The 27,341-nt window shown below is 50.9% G+C and overlaps 1 protein-coding gene across 3 annotated transcripts in view; it reads left to right on the top strand.

Annotated features, from left to right (window-relative positions):
* The window catches only part of ERN1 (endoplasmic reticulum to nucleus signaling 1), an 83,548-nt gene extending 60,893 nt beyond the window's left edge, over positions 1-22,655 (top strand). For 2 of the 3 annotated variants that reach the window (XM_023244605.2, XM_003997087.6), the window contains exons 11-22: positions 1,012-1,130; positions 3,832-4,023; positions 5,780-6,047; positions 6,779-6,869; positions 7,161-7,350; positions 8,121-8,220; positions 8,512-8,711; positions 9,123-9,270; positions 11,104-11,231; positions 13,434-13,557; positions 14,012-14,079; positions 14,623-19,195. In XM_023244605.2, coding sequence (XP_023100373.2) covers positions 1,012-1,130; positions 3,832-4,023; positions 5,780-6,047; positions 6,779-6,869; positions 7,161-7,350; positions 8,121-8,220; positions 8,512-8,711; positions 9,123-9,270; positions 11,104-11,231; positions 13,434-13,557; positions 14,012-14,079; positions 14,623-14,835 — 1,841 coding nt within the window. In that variant the 3' untranslated portion in view covers positions 14,836-19,195. Of the gene's footprint in view, positions 1-1,011; positions 1,131-3,831; positions 4,024-5,779; positions 6,048-6,778; positions 6,870-7,160; positions 7,351-8,120; positions 8,221-8,511; positions 8,712-9,122; positions 9,271-11,103; positions 11,232-13,433; positions 13,558-14,011; positions 14,080-14,622; positions 19,196-22,104 lie in introns of those variants that run through there. The other variant, XM_019818108.3, reaches the window with a different exon arrangement.
* Positions 22,656-27,341: the final 4,686 nt, after the last annotated feature.

Here is a 27,341-nt window from a genome sequence, read left to right as displayed (position 1 = left end):
GGGGCTCGAACTCACAGACCGCGAGATCGCGACCTGGCTGAAGTCGGATGCTTAACCGGCTGCGCCACCCAGGCGCCCCGATAAAGATTTATTCCAGATCAAGGAATGTACACAGCTTGGACTAGTCCTTGCTTATTTTTGTCTTGGAAATACAGATCATAAAATCTTTGATAGGTTTGAGAGAACAGTGGAGGGATCCATAGGGTGAGACCCGAATCACAGTGAAAGAACAAAAAAGAAAGTATGTCAGGGGGCTGACAGCCCAGCGTGAGAGTGAACTGGTTCTTCTGGGTAGTTAGTACAGGAGTCATTTAATGTTAGAGCTAAACAGACTTTCCCGCCAGATCAAGTCCCAGTTGCTTATTTTATATTCAACTTTGTCTCTCTTACAGTGATATGCACACAGTAGGCGCTCAATCAGTGTGTAACATGTACTAGATAGTGTGGAGAACAGGGAGTGGGCGCTGAGAGAGCCGTGACCCTCTGCTCCCCAGCAAATACATCGCGTTTCTCTTTTATGCATAATTCACCACTTCCCAGGATGGAAGTATGCATGCAGATCATCGGAATAGAACTCCGCCTGAGCAATTTAAATATCAAGGGGGGAATGTGAGACCCTTAGTAGAGGGATATTACAAGGTAACTGGGGAGAACTGCGTGAATTTTTAATGAAGCTTCATGATGCTTGGGCAGCATACAGCCTAAAGTAGGAATTACCCACACAAGTCTTACTCTGAACACATCTCCAAAGGTCCTGATTCCTCTCATGAAAAGGACACTTCTTCGTCCCTCATTATGAGATTCAGAATACTGTATACGTGCCACCGAGTAATCAAATTTCTGTCTCGATGAGATTTTTCTGGTAATTGCCTGTCGTTTCCTCTCACTTTACATATGTGGGTGTTTGCGCTGTGGGCCCCTCAGCGGGGAGCCACTGTAGGCTAAGCTTAGCATGGGGGGCTTTTACCGTGTGGGGGGCTGCTCTCATGGAAGGCTTATTTCCTCTCGTAGGACACCATGAAACCCCCCTGTCTGCGTCTACCAAGATGTTGGAGAGATTCCCCAATAATCTGCCCAAACATCGAGAAAATGTGATTCCTGCCGATTCAGAGAAGAAGAGCTTTGAGGAAGTGAGTGGGGGCGTAAACAGTTAGTTCCTGGCTCCTCATGTGAGGTGTTGGGGGCTAAGGCATTTGCCCTTGGCTTTAGAGCTTACGGTGAACTCACTCGGGAGGGGAGAGGGATGCTCGGGAATCCATAGCACGCATCACCCCATGACAGACTGCTGGGGGGGTGGTGCTAAGGGCTTAGTGAAGGCTGTAAGAAGGGTGGAGGGATGGGGGGGGGTCTGGCCAGGTGGGAGAGAGGCAGAGGGCACTGGAGGGAAGAGAGCAGCAGAGATGAGGGCCTGGAGGTGGGACTGACCTTGCCTGGGCACCTCTGGGGCTGATACCTACTCCGAGGCCACTGGGGGGGGGGGGGGTCGTGAGAAGTGGGGCCGTGTCCTACAGAGGAACCATGTTACCAAGGTTCGCTGGCACGTGGCAGTGGAGCAAAGGGTTGATGAAAAGAGGACGTGGGAGACCTGAAGCTTCACAAAGCCAGGAGTGGCCCTTTGGAAGCAGCCTGCTTGGCTGCTCGGTCTGGTGGGGACCCAGGGTGCCCACGGGATGGAGCTTTGGGCGGTGGGAAGGCCCACCCAGGCGGTAGCTGCCATGAGCCTCTGACCTGGGCTGCCCTCCTGCAGCCCTGGGGAGACAGGGTGCCAGTCAGGGTCTCAGCTGGACACCAGTGGCCACTCAGATTAGGACGATCGGAGGGCAGTGTAATAAAGAGATTATTCACACAGATGTGGACAGTCCCAGGGCTTCTCTTAGCATCCTTTAGCCTGAAGTTGGGGGGAGGGAGTGGAAAGGGCCCCAGGCCAGGAGCCTAGAGGTTCAATTGACATGTTCAGCAATCCCACAGAACTGGACCTCATTCTCCTCCCTCTGGCCCATCTGCTGGTGTCCCAGTCAGAAGCCAGGGGGCTGGGAGGTGGCACAGAGCAGGTGGAGAAGGCAGGAGGGTGGCTCTGCAGGCAGGCGTCCAGCATGGCCAGTGAGGTGGGGGCGGGTCCGAAGGTCCATTTGGACTTGGCGAGTCTTGGCATCCTTGCCATGGAGACCCCAGGCCCGAGAAGGGGCCTGAGAAGGGACAAGGTCCAAGGAAGACGAGAGGGGCTGGCTTGCGGGGGGACCACGATCACGGCAAGTTCACTGTAGGGGTCCAGATTTTATCCAGAGAGAAAGGAGGGAAAATCATGTGCCTGTTGAAAATTCTAGAGCAAAATATCTTGAGTTGCCTGTTACTCTAGAGGTAGCCAGTTGGGAAAATACACGGAGTCCTAGGACAGTGATTTTGGAAAGCACTGGTGCCCTGAAGTCTCCATCTGATTTTGATCTTATCAAAGTCACTCCTATCCATCCTGGAACGCTTAGAAAATAAAAGTATAGAGAAGGAAAGAGGACAGTACCCTTAATGTAACACCCAGAGGTAGCCACAGTTAAGATTTTAATAATCATCCAAACTTGAGCAGAGTTTTCTAAAACTCCATTAAAATACTCTGAAGTACATTGATATGGCAATAAGGCACCTTCTTTAACAAACGCGTTTGAACAGAATCTAACCAAAGGAGGGTTGCTCCTGGTCACGTGCTCAGCAGACATTCCTGAGCTGCCTGCTCCACACCAGCCGTCCCACCCCGCCCCATGCACTGTAGGGGTGGGGCAGCTGCTGGGAGAGAGCCCTAGGCAGGAATCGGAATCGGGATGGGAGAGGTGGGTGCGTGAGGTGGGGTGTTGGGGGGGATGCCAAACCCTCTGCACTTGCCCAGAGGCCGTGCAGTCACTTCATTGGACAAGCAGTAATGGCACTCCTGGAACCCTGGATGTTCGAGAATGAATCGACGTGTTCTATAAACTGTTCTTGAAGTCCTAGAGCCTCCAAGAAGTTCAGACGGAAGGTCCACTTTTATCTGATTTCATTCTGGGCTTCCCAAGTAAAAGTTTCTTTAACAAAAGATTCTGATGTTTTTCTGAAACTTTGAAAAAGAGTGGCATACTCGAGAAAATGATTTTGTTTTTGGAGTTGCACCAAAAGTTTATAAGCCACAGAAGCAAGCTGCTTCATTACTCTTCAGCCACGTGTGTGTGCACACACATTGTTTTCCTTTTTATTTTTTAAATTTATTTATTTATTTTGAGAGAAAGGGCACACGTGTTCACACGAGTGGAAGAGGGGCAGAGCGTCGGGGAGAGAGAGAATGCCAAGCAGGCTCTGCACCGTCAGTGTGGAGTCTGACATGGCTCGATCCCACAAACTGAGGTCATGACTTGAGCCAAAATCAAGAGTCTGACGCTTAATCCACTGAGCCACCTTTTTAATGTGACATGGTATTAATGACTGCCAACGTTTTTACCAGACTTTGTTACAGATGATTTCAGAGTTTTCCCAGTTATCAAATCTACCATCAAAGGAGGAGGTCTCTGCCTTCAGTAAGGCTTTTCAAAAGAATATGGGATCTGAAGCCATTTCCAAAAGTACTGCTGTTAGAACTGTTTCTCAGTACTGATACAATCACTACAATAAAGCATGGCCTCTCAGGGCAGTCACTTCGATAAAGGCAGCGATTGTTTGGCTTTGTGATCTTTGATGAGCTTTAAAAAAAAAAAAACACATTTTACGGTGGGGGTCATTCCTGGTAAATAGTCATGACTACTCTTGACTGTTTGGCCATTTTGTATCTGGCTAGAAATTCTGCAGTGACATAGTCCCTCTGTCCCACACAAGGTTATCAACCTGGTCGAGCAGACTTCAGAAAACGCGCCCACCGCCGTTTCACAGGAAGTGGAGGAGAAGTTCGAGCATGCCCCCGCTAAGCCCGAGGCCCCCGTGGACTCTGTGCTGAAGGACATAGCCACCATCATCCTGAGCACCTTCCTGCTCATCGGCTGGGTGGCCTTCATCATCACCTACCCCTTGGTAAAGCTCGGCCCCTTCCCTTTGCCTTCCTGTATGTTTTTGAACTGTGCTGGTCACCTGATGTTCATGACAAACGAGCAGATATGTTTCCTTTCACATTTAAGAGTAAGTATGTGCTTCTCTTCAGAAACATTGTAATCAAAGAGACACTAGCTTCTCAGGAAATTTTTTTACCTATGTCTTAGAGTTAACTCATTGTAAAAAGCTGATTTGTAAACCTTGCTTGCAGATCATTTTAGGGTTTTTTGTTTGTTTTTATTTTTGTTTTAAGAGAAGGAAGTCCTTCTTAAAGTTTATTTATTTATCTTTGAGAGAGACAGAGACAGCGTGAGCAGGAGAGGAGCAGAGAGAGAGAGAGAGGAGAGAAAGAATCCCAAGCAGGCTCCTCACTGTCAGCACGGAGCCTGACATGGGGTTCAAACTCATGAATCCGTGAGATCGTGACCTGAGCCGAAACCAAGAGTTGGGACGCTTAACCGACTGAGCCACCCAAAGTTAACTATTTCCCTTTTTGAGAATAGTCCTAGTAGATGAAAATCCACTTAATTTTCCTCCCTTACAAACTGCCTCTTAGAGACACTAGCACGAGTGAAAACGGCAGCACCCCTTGCACTATCCAGTTGGAAATGAACGAGCTAAATTTACATGGTTGAATATGTTGTGGGTTGGATAAAACCTTGTAGAAGAATATTCCTTTTTCGAGTTGCTCAGAGCATTGAAGTGTCATCACCTGGGAATACTAGTGCCCAGGAAGCTCGTGTCCCCTGCAGGAATGGCGATGACAGACTCTTCCATTGGTACAGATGGGTCCACTCCACCCACACTGTTTTCTGTTTTACCTCACACAGTCCTGCGAGGTCATTATTACTGTGCCCTGCCCACAAATGAAGAAGCCGGGCTCTGGGAAGTTAAATAACTTTCCCAGGGTTAGTCAGCCGGTGATGGATTTGAACCCAAGTTCAGAGAGAGAGAGAGAGAGAGAGAGTGTGTGTGGGGGGGTGTACACGAGAACCAGAAAACTCCCAGGGGGTGTTGGCTTCACACCCATCCCTTCGGTCCCCTTCCCACGCAGGCAGTGCAGTCATGGCTCACTGCTGCTTCAAATTATGACAAAGAATTTCTCGGAACAGAGAGAAGAGTGTGGGGTATGGGGAGGGCAGCTTGATGAAATGGGGCTGGAGTGGGGCCTTGGCCAGGCGCCACATTTCAGCCACATTCTGGCTGTGTGGCCGTGGGAAGATGGCAGCGAGGTTCCGAGCCCCCGCTGCTTCCTCTGCCTGGTCGGTGGCCATCTGTGCACTCCCCTCTGTCAAGTGCACAGCCGTAGTGGACGGCAAGCCTGGAGCTGCCTGTGTCCACCATGCTCCAAGCTACGTGACATAACCATTCTTCCTCTTTGGTTTCATTTTTGCAACCACTCCCAGACTTCCGTGAAAGCCCCAGGATTTTAGACTTAAATGGAGCCCCCTTCATCTGGCCCAGCCTCCACCTACAGCTCAGTCCCCCCTCCCGCCCCTGTCGGACCCGTCCAGCAGGGGGCGTGGGCTGTCCTGGGAACTCCTAACTGGCGAGAAGCACTCGAGTCTTCCAACCACCCTATCCCCCCTTCCTGTGCCTTCTCACTGGCCTCGTCCCGCCCCCCACCCCTTGGGCAGCGCACCTGCTTCCTCTGCCACAGGGAGCCTCACCCTTCCAGCCTCTCTCTGTCCCCGGGGGAGTGGGCTGCACGTGTCTGGATGTGCGTTTCTCTCCCCAGAGCATGCATCAGCAGCAGCAGCTCCAGCACCAGCAGTTCCAGAAGGAACTAGAGAAAATCCAGCTCCTGCAACAGCAGCAGCTGCCCTTCCATCCCCCTGGAGACGTGGCTCAGGATGCGGAGCTCCTGGACTCGTCCGGCCTGTACTCAGAGAGCTCGGGCACCAGCAGCCCCAGCACATCCCCCAGAGCCTCCAACCACTCGCTCCACTCCAGTGGCTCTGCCTCCAGGGCTGGTGCCAGCCCCTTCCTGGAGCAGGACGATGAAGGTAAGGCGAGTTGCCATTTTGGTGCTGTTTTCTCTTTCATTTGAACACAACCTGAGAGGCATGTTCTTCGGGGGAGTCTCCGTGGGACTGTGAAGTGTCGTTTCTAAGGGCTCACCGTGTTCTCACCTAGGTCCCTCTCACTCTGGGGGCCAGGCTTGCGTGCCATCCGGGCCTCTCCCACTCGGGGCCTCTTGGGGTCCACCTTGTCCTCCTGCCATCTTGCCCCATAAGGGCTGGCAGTTGCTGCTGACCAGAGGTGCACTGGGCATCTGGCTTGGGGGAGTTCCTGCAGCCAGTCCGTGGCCAAGTGTGACTGTTGATCCCGGTTCCTCTGGGAAGCGGGCTCGGGCCGGTTGTCAGGGCCGATGTTCTGAGGGGATGGATACAGAGCTAGTGTGCGAGACCTGAGCCCCAGACCAGGCCACCCCTGGTCTCTTCATTGCACATCCACCGCCTGGAGGCTCCAGGCTCAAATCGTAGGCGGGTCTGTGGGGAAGCCCAGTCTTCTGACAATAATGTAAAGGCAGGAACAGAGGGCAGGAGGCGGGGGAGGTGGCAGCCCTGGGTGTCGATGGCAAGTGGGCCCTGTGGGCACTTGTCACCAGGGGCTGGGAACCTAGAGCCTGTGAGATCCCATCTCTGAACCTGAGCTCAGGACGCTGCTTCCTTTCTAGCCTTGAGGTGTTTCAGGTTAGGTTTGCTTAAAACAACTTCTTCCTGTTTTGTCCCAGATGAGGAAACCAGCATGGTGATTGTCGGGAAGATCTCATTCTGTCCCAAGGACGTGCTGGGCCACGGAGCTGAGGGCACGATTGTGTACCGGTGAGTGGATTGGAGAGCTCTGTGACTTGCCCTCACGTCCAGGTCTGTCGGCCTGCAGGTGGCACGCCAGGCTGGGGGGTGCCGCAGGGTCACGGTGGTGGCCAAGACGGAGGACTTCACCTCCAGGGAAGAAGTGCTGGCCGCATGGTGGTCGGTCAGGGGCTACGAGGCTCCCGGGGTGGCTGCCGCATCGCAGAAGGAGCACCGTGGGTCTGCGGGTCTCCCATTTCCACAGCCTGGCTCGCACCCCCCCCCCCCCCCCCGAAACCAACCTGTGATCCTTGTCCTCAGGGGCATGTTCGACAACCGCGACGTGGCCGTCAAGAGGATCCTCCCCGAGTGTTTCAGTTTCGCGGACCGTGAGGTCCAGCTGCTTCGGGAATCAGACGAGCACCCCAACGTGATTCGTTACTTCTGCACGGAGAGGGACCGGCAGTTCCAGTACATTGCCATCGAGCTGTGTGCGGCCACCCTGCAGGAGGTGGGTGCCCCCGGGGCCGCTTTGCCTTCGTCCTGCGGCCTCCCTGCTCCTGGAGGCAGGTGGCACGAGAGACTGTGATTTCTTTTCCCTTTATTTCTCTGTATTCACTTTACTGAGGTTACAACACAGCACACTCACGTAAATGAACAGTTGGTGCATGTGACGGGCTCACACCCACGTAACCACAAACCGGTTGGAGAGTATTTTTATCACCTCAGCTTCAGTTGGGTGGGATGGTCTTTGGTTACAGTTAGTATCTCTGTCCCTCTGCCTCCAGGAAACCTGGCAGTTGTTCTCCCCGTGGGTTAGGGCTGCTCTGGGCTTGGAGGATGCTGGTTGAGGAGTCAGGCCGTTGAGACCATCCAGCGAACTCCTTTTGCTCAGTCTCCAGGCTCGCATGACCCTATGTCAGTGTCAGACACCTGCAGGTTTGCCTGTAGGAGGCAGTGAACTTGAGTTCCTTGCCCTCTTACCTTTCTCACCGTACACGAGTCAGCTGGAACTTGTAAGTTCGCCTATGGCTGCCAGAGAAAGTCCGTGAGCAAATGTGGATTTGGACGTAGAGTGTGGTCAGTACAACTTCCCGTTTCTTTCTTAAAACAGGATCAGAGAAAATGAGCCAACCTAATCCCAAACATGAATTAAGGCAAAAAGTTGCAGGCAGGACTTTCCTGAATAAAATTGAATCGCTTAGAGAAAAAAAGTGCTGTGTGGAGGGGCCCGTCCCCAAGGGCCGTGTGTGTGACCTGGCTGTCGTGTGTCTCTTGCAGTACGTGGAGCAGAAGGACTTTGCCCACCTCGGCCTGGAGCCCATCACCTTGCTGCAGCAGACCACCTCGGGCCTGGCCCATTTGCACTCCCTCAACATTGGTGAGAAGCTTCCCCTGTATTTACCAGCCGCGGCCCGGTGGGGAGCTCCCTTGCTGGGGAGGGGTCCTTGCCTCTGCTGAGAATCTCAGTGTCATCACTGGTGTGCCTGTGGGGTTTTTAGGTGGCCTTTTGAGAATAAGAATTTGAGGAGGAGTCTTTCACAGCTGCAAACGAGAAAACCCTTAGAGGTCTGGCGGGCCCGCTGGGAGTCCGTGAAGAGTGCACTCCCCGCCGCAGGAGGAGGCCCGACGCCACTGGGAAATACCAGACTGATCTGGAGTTTTCTATTAGTTCACAGAGACCTGAAGCCCCACAACATTCTCCTGTCCATGCCCAACGCACATGGCAGGATCAAGGCCATGATCTCTGACTTTGGCCTCTGCAAGAAGCTGGCTGTGGGCAGGCACAGTTTCAGCCGCCGCTCAGGAGTGCCTGGCACAGAAGGCTGGATCGCTCCGGAGATGCTGAGCGAGGACTGTAAGGACAATCCCGTGAGTAGTGGGAGCAGCTCTGGGGAAAACTGCCAGCCTCTCGCATCTTCGGGGACGAGAGCCTCCGCATTCAAGACTTGGGGGCTGCGGCGCACGTAGCTGGAACATGAGGTCTCGTGTTCAGACAAGTGAAAGGGGCAAGTGTGGGCAGTTGTCCGTGTCTCCCCCCTACTTTTCAGTCACTTCCAACCCCAGCCAGTCGGCTCTAGAGCCCACGTTCCACTGCAAACACCGACCCTCATGCAGCCCCTGCGGGTGCCAGCGCTGCTCTGGGCACTTCCGGCGTGCCAGTCCAGTCTCCCGGGACCCTTCAAGGTGGTAGAAGCAACAGCAGCGCTCCTGTCCTTGCTGCTTCTCAGTGAGGATGAGAATTTTCCAGAAGCCTCTCACACCCTGCGTCTCTCTTTTCAGACCTACACAGTGGACATCTTCTCTGCGGGCTGTGTCTTTTACTACGTGATATCTGAGGGCAGCCACCCTTTTGGCAAGTCCCTGCAGCGGCAGGCCAACATCCTCCTGGGCGCCTACAGCCTCGACTGCTTACACCCGGAGAAGCACGGTGAGGGGGCGGCAGAGGACGGTCGGGAGCCGCTCCGGCTGACCACGTGGCCCCTGAGCCCTGGGAGGGCACCAGCCCTGTGCTTCCAGAGGCCCTTCTTTCCAACTGCTGGCCCTGTGGGCCTCAGTGCATCGATGACTCACTCCAAAGCTGGTAGAAGGTTGGGTTGTCTTTGGAGCATCTCCTCCTGAAGGCACACAGCTCTGAGGTTCCTTCAGGTCCCCCAGTTACCTGTGTGACCTGGGCAAGGACCTCTATTTTCCAGCTTGTGGCTTGTGAGCATTTAATAGTCTCTTCCTGCACTGACATTCAGGACAGTCGTCCGTGCTCCATAAACTCGTGTGCAGGCCAGTGATCAGGGGGTGTGGCTGGGCAGGGGGGCAGACAGCTGGGTCTTGCTCTCTGGGTGCAGGGGCGACAGGTCTTTTTTCCTGACTTCAGCGTTTCCTGTGTTAAAATTGGCCCATGACACCCAGTGCCACCTTTTTAAAAAATGTAAAACTAACTCACTGTTTTGCATTAATTTTTCTTATTCCTTGTAGAAAAAACAGATTAGCATAAAAGATCCATAATCCCATTACACAGTGATGAATTCCTGCTGTTAATACTTTTGTATATCTTATTCCAATCATGTATTTAGATAGGTATGCATACTTTTGTAAAATAAATAGTACATACTCTTTTTCGGCATGCTTTTTTTTCTTACATGCCTTTATTTTTATTTTGTTCTTTTTTATGGATAATTGTTTTTTTTTTTAATTTATTGATTTAGTTTACATCCAAGTTAGCATATAGTGCAACAATGATTTCAGGGGTAGATTCCTTAATGCCCCTTACTCATTCAGCCCATCCCCCCTCCCACAACCCCTCCAGTAACCCTCTGTTTGTTCTCCATATTTAAGAGTCTCTTATGTTTTGTCCCCCTCCCTGTTTTTGTATTATTTTTGCTTCCCCTCCCTTGTGTTCATCTGTTCTGTGTCTTAAAGTCCTCATATAAGTGAAGTTATATGATATTTGTTTTTCTCTATTTCTCTTAGCATAATACCTTCTAGTTCCATCCACGTGGTTGCAAATGGAAAGCTTTGATGCTTTTTGATTGCCGAGTAATAACTCCATTGTGTATATATATATACCACATCTTCTTTATCCATCCACCCATCGATGGACATTTGGGCTCTTTCCATACTTTGGCTATTGTTGATAGTTGGCATGCTTGTTTTTTAACATCATCTTGAATATCTCTCCAAGTTGATAGGTATTCCACCAGGGCATCGTTTTTTTTTAACATTTTTTTTTTTTATTGTTTATTTATTTTTGAGAGAGAGCGGGAGACAGAGAATCCGAAGCAGGTTTCAGGCTCTGAGCTGTCAGCACAGCTCAGACTGACACTGGAGCTCAAACTCATGAACTATGAGATCGTGATCTGAGCCGAAGTCAGACCCTGACACGGGGCTCAAACTCATGAACTATGAGATCGTGATCTGAGCCGAAGTCAGACCCTCAACCGACGAGCCACCCAGATACCCCTTACCAGGGCATCGTTCTAATAGCACAGCCCAGTACGTGGAGGCAGTGTTACCAAAGCCTCCAACAGTGGGTATTTCCAATTACTTCTTTTCACAGACTGTGGTGAGGACTCCCCTTATCAGCTGAAGCTTGTGCAAGTTCTTAATTACGCTATTGGAGTGAGGTTGTGTCAGTAGAATCTTGAATCAAAAGGCACATGCACTGTTAAGGTTTGAGTATTTCATGGTGGCTGTGATACTTGTTACTTGTTTATTTTCCTCCTCTGTAGGTGATAATCAGTTACTTGTTTATTTTCCTCCTCTGTAGAAGACGTCATTGCCCGGGAATTAATAGAGAAGATGATCGCAATGGATCCTCAGAAACGCCCCTCTGCGAAGCATGTGCTGAAGCACCCGTTCTTCTGGAGCCTGGAAAAGCAGCTCCAGTTCTTCCAGGTACATCTCTTGTTTGTGGTTTGTTTGTTATCAAAAGTCTTCATTTAACTTCTTCCAGATTTTGAAAGTACGGCAAAAGGCAAAATAAATAAAATAAAATAAAATAAAATAAAATAAAATAAAATAAAATAAAATAAAATAAAATAAAATAAGATAAGATAAAATAAGATAAAATAAGATAAAATAAGATAAAATAAAATAAGATAATAAAATAAATATAAAAAAATAAAAAAATAAAAAAATAAAGTAACAAAAAACAAATGGCTCCTAATCCCATAACCAAGAGATAACCATGGTCGACATTTTAACATACTTTTTTCATATAGATAAAAATGTGATTAGGATCAAACCGTATATATAATTTTGTATCTTCTTTTTTTTTTACAGTACATAATATTTTAATATAGTATTTTATTATAGTATTAATAGTACTGTATTAATATGATCTTTAATGTAGAATTTTAACATAATCTTTCTCCATATTAAAGTTCTAAAACTTTAATGACTCTAGTGCTCTGTCATATGCTATATTCTGGGAACTTTCAAATACACACAAAAGTGGAGGGAATACTATAATGAACTCCCATTTACCCATCAGCCAGCTCTGGCAATTCCTACCTGAACCTCTGCTCTCTGTCCACCACTCTCCACCCGATTACTTCGAAGCAAATCATAGGCATCGTATTTCATTCAAGTCTCATAAATCTAAACGTTTACTTACATTGGGCTCTTTCTATCCTTTTTAACTCAGTCTTTGCCCAGATCTCTCTTTGCTTAAGGTGGATTCTGAGATGTTAAGTTGTAGGATCAGTAGCTGTGAGCTCCTTCAGTGGTTTGGCTGTGTGAAGGCTTTGCAGTCGAGCCTTCTGGGGTCAGATCAGCATGGCTCAATCCAGACACATCCTACCCAGCACACCAGCTCTGAGAAGCAGGCACACGCGGGCAGTGCTTTTCCTCCTGGGCCTGGATCGGAGGGGAGCTTGGGTTTAGGAGTGATCATCAAAGTGTCCTGGAGTCTGACTAGAGCTTTGGTTCTGGTGTAACTCCCAACATGTAAGCGCCTTGAGGGCAGGAGTGGTTGGTTTCTGGATTCGTTGCTGTGTCCCCACTGCCCAGAACATAGCCTGGCACGTGGCAGATGCTTAGTCACTGTTTGGATGGATTGGGAAGGGGAGGGTTTCGTGCCCTTCTCCATGGCAGCAGTGAGTGTGGATAACATCAGGCTCGTTCTCTGTGTTGCACAGGTCATAACCTTCGAGTTCTGAGGTCACTTGTCCTGCAGGGACTTCTGAAAACTAGCCAGGTTCCTTTGATGATGATCAGATGTAGGGCAGGAATAAAGCTCACAGAAAGGGACCTCCACCCCTCTGTGGGTTAGGATTGAAACTCTTAAGTTTTGCCAAGTCCCATGTCTTGTGAACACACCAGGCTTCCGTTGTATTGACCAGCTATACCCGCTTTGCAGAAGTTGTCCCTCCAAGGCTTGCCCATGGCAGATACAAGTCCGAGAGTCGGCCAGCCAGGCTCCATCTTCATCAGAGAAGAAGAGACCGTGGCCAGTGAGGCTGTGCGGCGTTAACGTGTGTGGGGCTCGCCGCTCCGTTTCCTCGGCTGTTGGAGCTCGTGCCCAGGCTGTGTGTCCCTCAAACACGGGCCAGGGCCTCTGCAGCCCACACTCTTGTCAGCAGCTCTCTCCCTCTACAAGAGGGCTTCATCTGTCTTCTCTGATTGTTTGCATGAGGACTGATGGCCAGTCGAGATTTGCACTTGTCCCGTTGCCCTGGGTGGTGGAAAAGCGCAAGATGCAAGTCAGAATTGAGCTCTGGTGGTGGTGGTGGTGCTTGTTGTCCGTTGATGAACACAGGTTGCACACAGGGGCTCCGTGTGGCACGTCATACGTGTGCACATGGGTGACACGTGGGTGAGGCGTTAGGGTTTGTGGAGAGGTGTGACACGTCTCTGTCACGGAGATGTCCGTGTGGGCCTCTCCCCTGTGAACCCCAGACACGGCTGCTCACGGGGGAGAAGTGAATGGATCGTGAGGGGACAGAGACAGGACGCTCGCTGCCGGTTCTGGGGCAGACTTCAGTCTGGGCCTGGGGCTTGCGGGGCAGTGACCGTTCCGTGACCTGGTGTTTCACTCCTCCAGCTTCTGCTTCTCTGCACACTGACCGTCACCTGCTGCCCTTGTCACCCTCATAGGACGTGAGTGACCGAATAGAAAAGGAATCCCTGGACGGCCCGATAGTGAAGCAGCTGGAGCGAGGCGGGAGAGCCGTGGTGAAGACGGACTGGAGAGAGAACATCACCGTCCCCCTGCAGACAGGTGACCGTGCCGAGGCCCTGACGGCAGATGTTGGCAGACGCGTTTCAAGAGCAGCAGCCATTTCTAGGAAGTGAACGTGGAATTGGCAACTCCAGGCTGTTTGGGCTCCAAATCCCCCTCGCAGGGTTGAGGCTTTTGTGGGTGTGTCCTCTGGGGTTTGGGCACAAATCAGACCTTTACACTGACGTGGGTTTCATGTGCGTCCCTTAGGGTGACAGGTGAGTGATGGGTGCCCTGCCCTCACTGGTTATTCCCGGTTGTGGGTGCAACCAGGAGGCAGAATTGAGACTGCCACTGCCCTCAGGTTCACTCTGTGGGACACACACCCCTGTCAGTCACAAGTATGGCAGAGTTATGTCGTGTCTCAGTCTGATCGCTTAATCCCGGGGAACCCCAGCAGTCCTTTCCTTTTGAAATGTGTTTGTTACATTGGAGTCCTTGTTTTTTCCCCTAGATCTGCGTAAATTCAGAACCTATAAAGGTGGCTCTGTCCGCGACCTTCTCCGAGCCATGAGAAACAAGGTAAGGGGGGTGAACCCCAGATGAGGCCAGCAGCCGGGGTACAACCACCCTCCTCCTCCTTTCTGTCCTCTGGGTCCTTCCATTCATACTAGAATCCTGACCTCGCAGAGGCTCTTCTGTGTTGCCTTGGACGGGTTTTCTCTTCAGGGATGTTGTGAGGAGTTCCGCTCTGGGAAGCAGGCTCTCTGATGCTGCTGTTGTCCGTGGTGACTTTTGTATGCCCTGTGCCTGCCTGATACAGCGCCGCCGTATAAACTCCCTTAATGGAGACCTTCCCACGCGGGCCTGGCCCCGCGGGCCACTCTGGTAGGGAAGCTCCCTCCCGCCTTCACAGCACTGGGCCAGGCCCAGCTCTGAGGCCCCCTCCTGAGTGAGGGGAAGCAAGTAAGATAAACAGATGGACTGTTGGGTGCATAAGCCTTTTCTCCTTTCAGAAAACCAGCTAACATCCTATCTTCCTTGGATAGTGAGAGGGTCTTTTAGCGGTGTTTCCCAGCTTCCCAGCTGCTAACCGCCGTGTCTGTGTGTCCGCCCTGTTTGCAGAAGCACCACTACCGGGAGCTCCCCGCGGAGGTGCGGGAGACGCTGGGCTCTCTCCCCGACGACTTTGTGCGCTACTTCACGTCCCGCTTCCCCCACCTCCTCCCCCACACCTACCGGGCCATGGAGCCCTGCAGCCACGAGAGGCTCTTCCAGCCTTACTACTTCCACGAGCCCCCAGAGCTCCGGCCCCCCGTGACTCCAGACGCCCTTTGAGCCAGGGTGGCCGCCGTTCTGGTGGCCCCAGCTGTGACTGAGGGCCTGGTCTCTACCAGCCCGAGCCTGATGCCTCCTGGCTTAGCAGGGAGACCAGGCCCCCAAACCAAGTGCCTTGAGCCTGCTCTACAGCCAGCAGAAGATGATGCTCACCCCAGGAAGTGGGGAACACGACCCCCCACCCCACCTTGGCCTGTAGGATGCTGGGAACCTATTGGCCATGAAAGCTTTACGTTCGGGGGTCCTCTGCCGAGGAGGGCCCGTTGCAGAGGCAGCGAAGGAGGCATCCTCCACCTCCTCGTGGACACACGTGCTTCAGACTTACACTTGTTTGTAAACTTCCTGTTTGATGTTGGCCTATGAGGAAGAGAGAGGAGGGAGTGCTACGTTTTGCCTACAGGCAGGACCAGGAGCATCTCTCTCCTCGACCAGCCAGGCTGAGATGCACTCAGTGCAGCCTCTGCTCGGAGTGGGGCTCCAGAGGTGAGCGGCGCTAAGGAGGAGGAAGACGTTCAGAGGGTGTCGTTCCCCGGGTATCACAGATGCCTCGCTCATCGTGAACGTGCCCAAAGCCTCCCAGGTCACTATAACCAGTGTTCCCTGGGGGCAGCGAAGAGTCTGGAGTGTGGGGCATGGCATTGGGACAGATCAGCACCACATGCCCCAGTGGCCTTCGGTGGATTTAAGGGGGTGCTTAGGAGCATTTGGGGGCGAGGGGTGGTAAGTTCCCCATCACGAAGAGCAGCACCCAGGCGAGAGCAGGCCAAATAGGACCCTCTCAGCCACCTGGGAGAGCCCTGGGCCAGCAGGTGGGCAATGAGGTTCCCCCATCCCTGGACCCGGCAGGACGGGCCAGGGGGGCAGAGCCAAGGCCAGGGTCACCACTTGCTTCGTGGGCAGGTTTTTATGTTTCTCCTGGCAGATTTTAATAACTTTCTCTTTTGAACATACTGTAGAATGCTGCGTTAGCATAGGTAAGCTGAACTTGAAGTTTACTTGTGAAGAAGCTAAATGCAAGATCTATAGTACACTTTCTCTTCTGTGTGGCACCAAAAGTCTCCATCACCTCCAGAAAGAGCGTTTGTGTTCAGAACGTGCTCTACTGCTGAGGAGTAAAACATTAGAGTGAGGCTATATACATCCATTAAACAGCTTCGAAGTGATATTCTCTACATTATGTCAATACCATCTTTTTTTTGCTAAAACTAGTTTAATTTTTAACTTTAGTTTCAGTCAAAAATTCCTCTGTCTTTTCTCTACTGAGAGCCTTAGCAGTTAAGTGAGATCAGGGTATGAAGTAAGGAGATGTCTCCCGTGTCCTTTGTCCAGCCGGGTGAGCACATCATCACGCTGCCTTCAGTGCTGGCGACCGACCTCCGAGACTCCACTCAGGAGCGAGGGTGTACTGACGGACCGAGAACTCACTGTTTCTTCTGTGACGTGCTTGCTGATGGATTTGTACGAGGGCCTTCTGCCTTCGTCGAATTCAGTTCCCTTTCATAATGCCTGAAGTCACTTTTTTTCTTAAATTAGCATTATCCTGCGTCTTCAAACCTCATCAGTTACCTCTCTGATACCTTGGAACCCTGGCGTTTCTGGCTGACATCGTGGTGTCTTCTGCCATACTTCCTGTTTTTCAGGAACACGGCCAGACGCCTCTCCTCTCCCTGCTCTGATGCACCCGCACCATTGTCTGTATGGCTCTGTGGTTGGTCACTTCACAGCCGGGCCTGAGTGGTGATGGCCGGCCAGGCAGTCAGGCGGAGAAGGTGCCACAAGGGACGAACAGGGCCGTCGGCTCTCTGTGCTGCCGGGACCTGGCCTGCTTTGGTCTCATGGCTGGACAGTGTCCCGGGGGGAGTAGTCAGGTCACTTCTGGCTGCCCAGGGTTTGTGTCCTCTCCCTATCTGGGCCCACCTTGTCTCCAGGACGGCTGTTTTTTAAATGCCTTTTCTCTTTATCGCCTTCATTTCTAACCACCCACCTTTCTCAAACTCCTGTATTCGATGTATTTTATTTTGAGTAGTCACTGTGTGAGCCAGGCAGGATCCTGGGTGCTGGGGATGCAGAGGTAAACAAGATAGGCAAAACCTCTGCTTTTTAAAGAGCGTGGAGTGAGAGAGAAAGTAAGAAAGTAAGCAGAAAGTAAGCACCAGTGCTCCCGGAAAAGCCAGAGGGTGGGCAAGGGCATTCGTTTGCTGTTCACACTTCTTCTTTCTTAAAGCTGCCTGTGACCCAGAACCCGTCTGATCTGGTCAAGTCTGCTCTGTTGGCCTTCTGTCCGTCGCTTTTCGGAATCTGGTCACTCATCAGTCCCTCGGGTGGTTTGAAGAGGTCTCTCGTGTGGGCACTTGTCGTGGAAACACCTTGGGCATCATCTGCTGTATCTTGTTCTAATCTGTAGAATTCTGGTTTCCTGTTGTGCTCAGCGTAGCGGAAAGGTGTCTTTTGCTAGAACAGGGTTTTTCAGCCGTGTGCATCGCGTAGCAGCTGAGCCATTTGATCTTTAGTGTGATTTCTAGAAGGCTGTTTAACTTTTTAGAAGTACGCTCCTTTCATTTTTTCCGACAGAATTTAGTCGCATCTGTTAGGAACCCCAGGGACACTCTCATTAAATCTTGTCTTGAACCTCGCGTTGGATCTGTCTTCGGTGCGCCTGCCAGAATTTCTCCTGTTGCTTCTTGAGTCTTTTTGACTTCAGCGTATCAGAGCACTTGCACTTTTGGGGAATCACTGGTGTCCTTGGTAAGTCACTGAATCATCTAGTGGCTGACATAAAACCCGGGGCGCGGCAGGCTCTCCCTCCCCCTCCCTCTCCATGCCATAGTCATCCTCGGTTCTTTCCGGTGAGACCTCACTCTGGCACATATTAGAAGATCCACGGGTTAGTGGGTCCAGCGAAGTGTTTTCTTTCTGCCAACTCTAGAAGAAAGGTGTTTATCTCAGAGTCAGCTTTTGGTGAGGCTTTGTGTGAATGTGACTTGTTTCCCATTGCAGTTTCTCTCGCTGCCGTGAAAGATGAACCGGCTGCCCCCCTCGCACTTGTGGGGGGCCCTCTGGCCTGTAGGCCTTTCTCCTCTCGGCTGCTGTCTCTTCAGAAGCCGCGCTCTGGCCAGGCCTGGATGTCCCGAGACTGCTTTCGTTCTCCAGCCCTGTTCATTGCCTCCTTGGCCTTGAAGTCCTCACAGAGGGTAGACTGGTTCTTTGCCCCCCAAGAGCTGGATGGGGAAGCACACGGCACACCTGTAAAGAGTCTTCTGAGTTCTCTTTCGCTTTCTCTCTGCTCGTTTAGTTCCTGAAATCCCTTTTCTTTGGACGTGTCAGTGTCCTTTCCTTGCTGATGCCTTCACCATCCCGGAGCAGTCCTTTCAGTTGAGTATGGCTTGGCATTGGTCTTTCCTAGGAGAGAGTCACCAGGTGCCCCATGCGGATGGGCCCAAATTCCGCCTTCCAAGGTTGGACCATTACCTTTTAAATCAAAGTGTCCCTTCTTCCCATACTTTGTTTCTTTTATGAAACAGTGATTTCCCATGAGTAACCCAGGTTCCCGTTTCTTGGATCAGCGCGTAAACCCTTTCTGTTTTCATTGGACAACCACAAAGAAAGCGTCTGCGACGAGCCCACCACTGGAGCAGCCTTAACGCTTCTGGCCAAAGCCCGCACCCCGCTCGCTTCACCCTGTGCTCTCTGTGTGTTCGGCGGGTACAGTATTTCTTTTCAGTATCCCAAAAGCTGTGACGGGGGAGTCCCCACTTACCTAGAAAGCATTACCAGTCAAACATGCGGCATTCTCAGATGCAGACCTTACGTAGTATTCCTTTTGCAATGACCTATTTATTTAACCTATTTATATTTATTTAATTTTTACTCTGACGTATACCCGGTTACAATTGCACTTGCTTTGAAAGCACATCAGATTTGTTTTGGACAACACACCCCTGACCATTTTAAAACTGGAAAAGTTCTACTGTATCCTTCCACGGAATGGATGCCTCACAGTGGTTTTGTCATTAAAGGGTGAATGATTTGGTCAGGGTAAAAATTTTCATTTTTAAGTGATTTTTTTTTTAAAGAAAATTCTGTGCCATTGTGTCTTCTCTGTGGACGGTTGTTTAATGGGTATGTGTTAATTGTGTGATAGAATCCTCTTTGTGAACCTACAATCCTCTTTTTAGCTTTATATTTTATAAACTGCCAGATTGTACAATTTTTATGTGTATTTTTAAAGCTTGATGTGAGGGTAATTATCTAAGTTAAACAGCCTATTTTTGTACCTCCTGTACAGTTTTATAATTCTGCTGATTCATGATGGCGTCTCATGTTGCGCCGATGACAAATAAAGGTAGTTTTAGATCTGGAAGTTGATTTCATCTTCTTAAAGACTTGACCTTGACCCTCACCTTCAGGCAAGGGGTCACTCCCAGCTCTCTTCCTGGGTGTGATGTCTGGGTGGTGAAGGCGAGCGGCTGACTCAGCGGGTAGGGGGACGCGGTTGCCCGCCGGCATCCACGGCAGGGTCCGGGGGAGGGGGCTGGAACGTCCTCCTTGGAGGCTGTGGGTAAACGTTCTTTGAAACCCTGCAGGGAGTCCCCAAAAGTATTGGTTTGGGCTGAATTCCAGGAAGCTGGCCAGGCTGGGACCAAACTGCCCCATGGCAAGTTTGGGGTGTGTGTACAGTGAATGGGGTACTGGACCGAAAAGCCCGTGAAGGGATTAGAGCCACTGCAGTCACGGCCAGCACAGTGCTGGGAAAGCCATGATCTGAGCGTGTCAGGCGCACGTAATCCGTCTACCCACACGCCGGGGAACGAGCCCAGCGGCCAGTCTGGTTGGAACTTTGGATCCTGCCAGCGTGCTTCCTGCCTTCCTCCCCCCATCCCGTCTGGTGAAAGCGGAGGAGGCTCCTCTTTCTCTTGCATCATGGAAAGGGACCGCTCACAATGCACTGGGACTGGCTCCTCCTGCTCTGCCTGCCACCATCCCATCCCCCCGGCCTCGGTGGGACCCCAGGACCATCCCCGAGAACCGTGGACACACCCTCCCTCCGAAGCTCTGGGTCTCGGATGTGGACAAATCCCAGGAAGTGTGAGGGGGCTGCGGGATGCCGTGGACGCCTGGCCGCTGCCTCCTGCCATCTGATGCAACAGCACAGACCGCTCTCGGATTCCCCACGGAGCTGCTAAGCCAGGGCAGGGGCCACATGTTGAATTGGGCCAGGCCAGGGAGGCAGGCAGGTGGTTGGGACACTGGCATGGCCAGGGCCATGGTTCTGGGCCACCGAGGCAGGGCTTGCTGTTTTGCATGCTGAGTCAATGTTGGGCTGTGAGAAAGGGTACTTTTTTCTGAGCGTTTGATACATTTCATGAGGTAGATGTGTATATACACACAACGGTATTTCATCAGCAAAGGCACCCGCTTGTACTCTGTTTGTCCCCTCCGTCATTTATGCTGGATGCATGCCATAGCTAGGAGAGCTCATGAAGAGCCAAGTAACAGCCCCACCCGCCTGCCCTTCCCACTGGGCCAGGCACTGCTGGGGCATCCTGTGCCCTGATCACACGTTGGCCTTCTTCTCTCCCCCTGCAGACCAACATTTCCTTTAAGATCGAAAACATACATCTTTGACTTTAGTGAGAGACTGACCAGACCCTTTGCCAAGGCCAAAGGTCCGGTGATGAGCTTGTATCTGGACCAGTTAGCTGTGGGCAGAGGTAGTAGGGCTGGTAAGAACATGGCAGCCCTGATATCCTGATATCAAAGATATCAGGCAGCGGAGGGAGCAGTTTCCAGAAACAGGAGGGGCTGGGCCCAAAGGGCAGACCTGAGTGAACTTGGCCTCTGAGAGGGTTGGCAGGTGAATCCAGGAGGTGTTCTTTCCCGCCCTCCCCAACCTATGCCTCTCCAAATTCACCTTCTCCATCCCAGGCCTGCTCAGTGTTTTGGATGAAGCCACTGCAGCGTGCTCATTGGGTTTGCCTGCTGGCAACACAAACCTGGAAAGAGTGACGAATCACCCAACGCAATTCAGGACCCAATTCAAGATTCCAGAAGATCTCGAGAAACTGGAATGCCAAGCCCAAACCCCAAGGATGATGGGAAGCCCTGCCTTGACATTACAACGGGGTTGGGGGAGGAGAGCAGAGCCCTGAGGAGCTTGGAAACTGTCACAGACACTTGAAACAAGAGCTGTCGTGGCCTCAGACATCTGTCACGTGATGAGAAACTGGCTTTGCAGTCTCGCCCCGGAGGGTTTAAGCTAGCCCAGTGGGGAGCATGGTCCGGACGGGATGTTGAGCTGCCCAACGGTGCCAAAGGAGGCTTGGCAAGTGAGTGAGCGCTGGGTCTCTGGAGGAATCCAGCAGAAGGGAAAGGCCTCATCCTGAACAGATTAGGAAGAAATTCTTCCTTGGGTCACGGGCTGGACTCTGGTCCCTTCCAAATAAGCATCTATGACTAAGACCCACCTCTTGCAGTGACGAGCTCCTGGAAAACACTGCCTGACCGGGTATGAATCACAGGAAGCAGGGAGTGGAGGCCCGCAGGAGAACTGTTGACAATTGGAGGGGGGGTGGGGTGGTGTTCTCCAGGATTCTGCCAGCGCTATGTGGTATTCCAGACATGGGTGCCCTGAGAGTGGTTATACAAGGTAGAAAAACCAAGGGCCACAGTGGACTCATTTAGGACAAGTTTGCACCTCAGAATGCCAGTTCTAAGGAATATTACACTTAGGGAAGAAAGGTTCTATGACCAAATAAACTTGGGAAATGATGGATTGAAGACGGGTTTCATATTTACTGCAGTACTATTCAGAGGCTTTTCATATACTAACAGAGGGGCGCCTTGGCTGGCTAAGTCAGTGGAGCGTATGACTTTTGATCTTAGGGTTGAGTTCAAGCCCCACATTGGGTGCGGAGCCTACTTAAAAAAAAAAAAAAAAACACCATGTACTAACAGGATATTCTCTGAGAGGGTACATATATATATCTCGAATTACTGCCTTCAATTTTTTTTTTTTTTAAGCATGTTTGGAGTGGCAGAGATAATAATGTTTTTAACAAATCTTATTTTATTTTCCTCTTTCTGGATTTCTAGGAAGACAACATTCCCAGCCTCCTCTGAAGTTAGGTTGGGGTGTGTGACTAACTCTGGCCAATGGGGGGGGCGGGGTAGGCAGGGAGGGCGGAGTGGAAGTAAAATGTGGCATTTCTGAGTCTCAAAGCATTTAAGAGCTGGGGCACAACCCTCCAGCTCTGTCTTCCTTTGACACAGTGACGGGCCAATCGTGGGGTCTACATACTGAAAGGACACAAAATGGAAGCAACCTGAATCATGCAGTCACCACACGGAACGCAGCTGTCCTGAAAAGTCTCCTGACTCGGAGTAAACTTCTTATCAGTAAAATAAATAAACAAACAACAAACCCTGTGTTAAGCCGCCCAGACGGGCTGGGTTAGTTACCACAGCCCAGCTGAGCCCATCTTGACTAAAATTTTAGGTAGAAAGTATCCAGGAGAAAGGCTGCTAGGCTTCACCTGAAAGTTAAAGGTCAATGCCAAGCTATTTGTGCTTTTAGCCAGCTAAAGAAGTCGTACTGTTGACAATCTGAGGGGTCAAAGAAGAGGGATTCTCCTGCTGCTTTTTCATCCACCTCCCCTACCCCCATCCTGAATACCCTGTTCGGTTTCTATGGTTACCCGTGGTAACATGATGGCTTGGCGGTTAGCTGTGCTCAAGGTGACCCCTGTTGAGAAGTGGTTGAACTCACTCAGCAAGGGAAGGTGGGAGGGGCAGGGCCATAGCACCCCCCACCCCCAACACACACACACACACACACACACACACACACACACACACACACTCTTCCCTTGGCCCCACAGGGCCTGCCGGCTCCATAGTGATCTCTCCCAGGGCTTGGGAGGTCTGGGTTGGCGGGAACTGGAGGAGGGTGAAGCTGGGAAGGAGCCTTCCTCTCATTAGCACCTACCTCCCCAGAACAATTTTAGGGGGAGCGAGGCGGGGACTGAGGGGCAGAAGGTGGACCATTTATGTTAGGCCCCAGGCAGCATGAAGCTGAGGGTCTGACCTCCATTCCGGAAGGCTCAGAAGCCCACCTTCTTGCTCTTATGCTGCAAAGGGAGGAAACTGAAGGATAAACACAGACAATAATGAAGAGAAAACTCGGGTTCCTGGGTGGCTCAGTCAGTTGAGCGTCTGGCTTCAGGTCATGATCTCACGGTTCGTCGGTTCAAGCCCTGCATATGGCTCTGTGCCGACAGCTCGGAGCCTGGAGCCTGCTTTGGATTCTGTGTCTCCCTCTCTCTGCCCCTCCCTCACTCACACTCTCTCAAAAATAAATTAACATTTTTTAAAAATTGAAAAAAAAAATAACACCACAACAGCTATTGCTTAGCAAATACTGCTTTTTCCCCTTCCAACGTGTGAGCCATGTTTTGTCACTCTAAGTGGTCAGGTGGCCGTCACAGGGAGTGGGAGGGCAGACAGAGTGGAGAACACGTTGGTTGGAAAGGAAGCCCTCTCAGGTAGGATTTGCTATAACCAGGATAACTCAACACACTGCTGTTGTCTGTAGGTCTTAGGATTTTTAGCTAGGTCAGTGTTTTTCGAACCTTGATCGTATCAGAGTCATAGTGTGGGAAACAGGAAATTTACACAGGCCCGGTCCTATCCTGCTTCAACAAGCCCGTAGCTCTGCATTCTTTGATTTCCAGGTGATTCTGGCATACCCCAGAGTTTGAGCACCATTGATCTAGGCCATAGTGCTTATTGCAAAAAGGAAGCTCCCAAGACATACGGTCAACGCTTTGGCATATCTCTCACCTATTAAAAATAAATGTGTATCAGTTTTTAAATCCAAACTTGAATGATATCATGTATACTTTTTAAAAACCCTACTTTCCACAAGCCAGTCCCTGGGGCTGAGGAGTAGCTGTGGTCATCAGATTTCCGGTGGAGCAAGGGCTCATCACCTGGTTTCCTTAAGCTACCAGCTCCCTGAAGAAACGTGGCCAAGCCCGCAGTCAGAGACCCCCGGCACCCACCACTGGCCCCCCGTAGAGTGTGTTCCATGGAAACTTTGGGGAGGATCTCGTTATTGCTTGTCCCCAAAGGTGTGTCTGCATGTGGGACTTCTTCCATTGTGCTGGACACTGGCGAGTTCTTTCAACCTCAAGAAAGGTTGGCTTGTCTAATTTTGAAATAATTGGCTCCCCTCCATTTTCTCTGTTTTTATATTCTGGGAGTTTCAACAGTAGAATGTTAGAACTCTGGGTTTGATCCTTGGTGTCGATTATGGTTTATTTCTTATATGACATTTGTTGATTTTATTCCTTCTGGAACACTTTTCTTAGTTTCGGCAATAATTTTTATTTATTTTTAAAATTCTTTTAATGCTTATTTATTTATTTATTTTTTTTTTTTTTTTTTTTTAATTTTTTTTTTCAACGTTTATTTATTTTTGGGACAGAGAGAGACAGAGCATGAACGGCGGGGGAGGGGCAGAGAGAGAGGGAGACACAGAATCGGAAACAGGCTCCAGGCTCTGAGCCATCAGCCCAGAGCCCGACGCGGGGCTCGAACTCACGGACCGCGAGATCGTGACCTGGCTGAAGTCGGACGCTTAACCGACTGCGCCACCCAGGCGCCCCAATGCTTATTTATTTTTGAGAGAGAGAGCGCACGCAAGCAAGTGGGAAAGGGGCAGAGAGAGTGGGAGACACAGAATCCAAAGAAGTCTCCAGGCTCCAAGCTGTCAGCCCAGATCCTGAGGCGGGGCTTGAACTCATGAGCCGTGAGATCGTGACCTGAGCTGAAGTCGGCTGCTCAACCAACTGAACCACTCAACTGAGCCAATTGAGCCACCCATGTGCCTGCCCCTCAGCAATAATTTTTAAATTCCAAGGGCTCTGGATCCTTGACCCTTTCTTAAGGGGAAATTAGTATTTCAGGATACTAATTGGACATGGGGGGGGGGGTAGTTCTTCAGTTCCCTGTATCATCTCTATATCATTTTGAGTAATTTTTGTTTATCTTGATCTCTCTTTTCCAAGTTGCAGATTTTCCTAAGTGTTAGTGATGCTTCATGGCTTATACATACTAAAAAATGAGGCAAATAAAAAGCTGATTGAGGCCCTGTGTTGGTGAGTAGAGTTTTCAGCTGGTACGCTTTGTTTTTAGGTTATTATATGGGGAAATCTTAGATGCCAAAGGGCAGAGGTCTTTGCTCCAAGGTTCTTGAGTGTTTGGAGAAGAGTCTTCTGATTGTTGGCCTAGAGACTGACGACTACTATCTGTCCTTCTGCATCAGGGGTCAAATGTTTTATGAACCAACTTCTAGTTCATTCCCATTCTGACATGTCACTCCCAGCTTCCACCGTCTTTCCCCTGAATCTCCAAGGTGAAGCCTCTCACTTGTTCTGCTAGGCAGATCTGCCCCCTCCTCAGCTCTGTCTCATTTATGCATTACTGTAGGCTGAGGCAAGTGCCCTTGGCTAAGGCTTCCGCCTGCAGGGGTAACTTAGCCTGTTGGGGGTGGGGGTGCTGAGTGGTCACAGCAAGTGCTAAGAGGGGACACTGAGGGAGTAGATGGGAAAGTGGTTGACCTTGGGGTCCAGGCTGATGGAGGGAGATAGGAATGTGGTCAGGGAAGATTCTGGAGAGGAAGAATACAGAGGTGGAGGAGTATTGCATGGTGAAAAAGTAAGACTTGGCTGCAGGGGTGGGTGGTGGAGTGAAGGTAGAGAAGACTCTTACAGCTTGAGGAAGTGAGCGGATGTTGAGGCTCAGGTATAGCAGGGTCTTCTGGTAGACACTAGGGTTGCCCAGGGTGACAGCAAGAGTCAGGGGGCAGGGGAGGTAGGGGGAGGTAGGAAAACAGAGCCAAAGTCCTCTAGGAATCCCAGATTGGGCAATGGCCTTCTCTGAGATGCGGAGTTGGCATGGGCCTCGAGGGAGGGAGGGCACAGCACATGAGGGTGGGTTTGCTTTCAAAACACTGAAGCCATGAGGAATCCGCTAACACCCAACGCCCACCCAGCTCAGAGATACAGGAAGTCTCCACTCAGGAGGAATGGGGGAAAAGAGGCATGGTCAGAGGAGGGCCAGGCTCCAGCCAGGGCAAGGAATTGGAGGGTCTGGGAAGATGTGAGGGATATGGGCCAATTTCTCTCTAGTAAAACAGGTTTCAGAGGGCACATGGGAGGTTTGAGCCAAGGGAAGCACTAACCTGAATACGGGTGAAAGCTCAGGGCTGGTGGGGGCCAAGCATGGTATACTTTAGACTGACAAGACCCAGGACTATACAAGTGGGTGGGAAATGCTCCTTCAGGTTGTGATCTGAATGGACAGAAAGTTGGAAAGTTGCTCAGAAGCCAGAAGCGACTTGGGGCCCCCGGGAGGTGGCGGGGCCTTGACTTTGTCAGCTTCTGAGGCCCTTTTACACACCAACAGAGGAACTGAGGCAATTCTCTGTTGTTGCAACAGAACCTTACTGGCTGTGTGGCCTCCTTGTGGTTGGAGAGCCTGCGCAGCTGCGGGGGAACAGGGAAGACAGATTCAAGTCCCAGTGCTAGCCCCATGAGGTCCTATCCCTGCCGCCGGGCCCTGACCCTGCAGCAGGTCTCATTTACAGAATATGCAAATTCGAACCATTTCAAAAATACAAAGACCTGGTAGTATCCAATTTCTAAAAAATAATCTTTACCCATATTCAAAATCCCTTTTTTTGAGAGAGAGAGAATGCGAGCAGGAGAGGGGCAGAGAGGGGGACAGAAGATCCAAAGTGGGCTCTGTGCCGACAGCAGAGAGCCCCATGCGAGGCTCCAACTCATGAACTGTGAGATCATGACCCGAGCTGAAGTCGGACATTTAACGGACTGTGTCACCCAGGTGCCCCTAAATATCTCTCAGTCTAACATTCAGGTCCCAAAAAAGAATAGTCTCATGGTAAAATAATCCAAAAAATCACCACATAGATCTCTTCTTGGATTTTTTGCCTTTGTTCTTCCAACAAGCCAAGGAGCTCTCAAGGAGCTGCCTTTGGTGTCTGTCCTAAGGAAGCCGTTCGTTTTCCCAACTGGGTTCCTAGTAAAGCATCTCAGTTCATTCTCTCCCTTGCAGGGAAGGTTAAAGGAAGGAAAAGACAGTGGCTCCCCTGACATCCATGTTTTCCGGAGAAAAGGCAACCTCCCTTCTGTAAAGACCCTCCCAGCTCTCCCTCCCTCAGCTCTTTGGCTGTTGGGTGTTTATGGGTACATTCACTGCCTCTGTATAGATCACCTTCCTTAAAAAACAGCCTCTCAGGATCCCAGCCCATTTCCAAACTCCTTGTGATTGCAAAGAAATGGGATCCAGCACTGCCACAACACTTGGAGAACTCAACTGTCGGGCCTTTCAGACTGAGCAGGACTCCTGTCAGCCTCTAGATGGCGCCCGAGTGCAGCCTCTCTTCCTACTCCCTCGGTGGCAGCGTTCAGGTCCACCCCTGACCA

This window comes from Felis catus, chromosome E1, assembly GCF_018350175.1.
Source record: "Felis catus isolate Fca126 chromosome E1, F.catus_Fca126_mat1.0, whole genome shotgun sequence".
NCBI classification, from domain to species: Eukaryota; Metazoa; Chordata; class Mammalia; order Carnivora; family Felidae; genus Felis; species Felis catus.
This window is presented reverse-complemented; position numbering and strand designations above follow the sequence as displayed.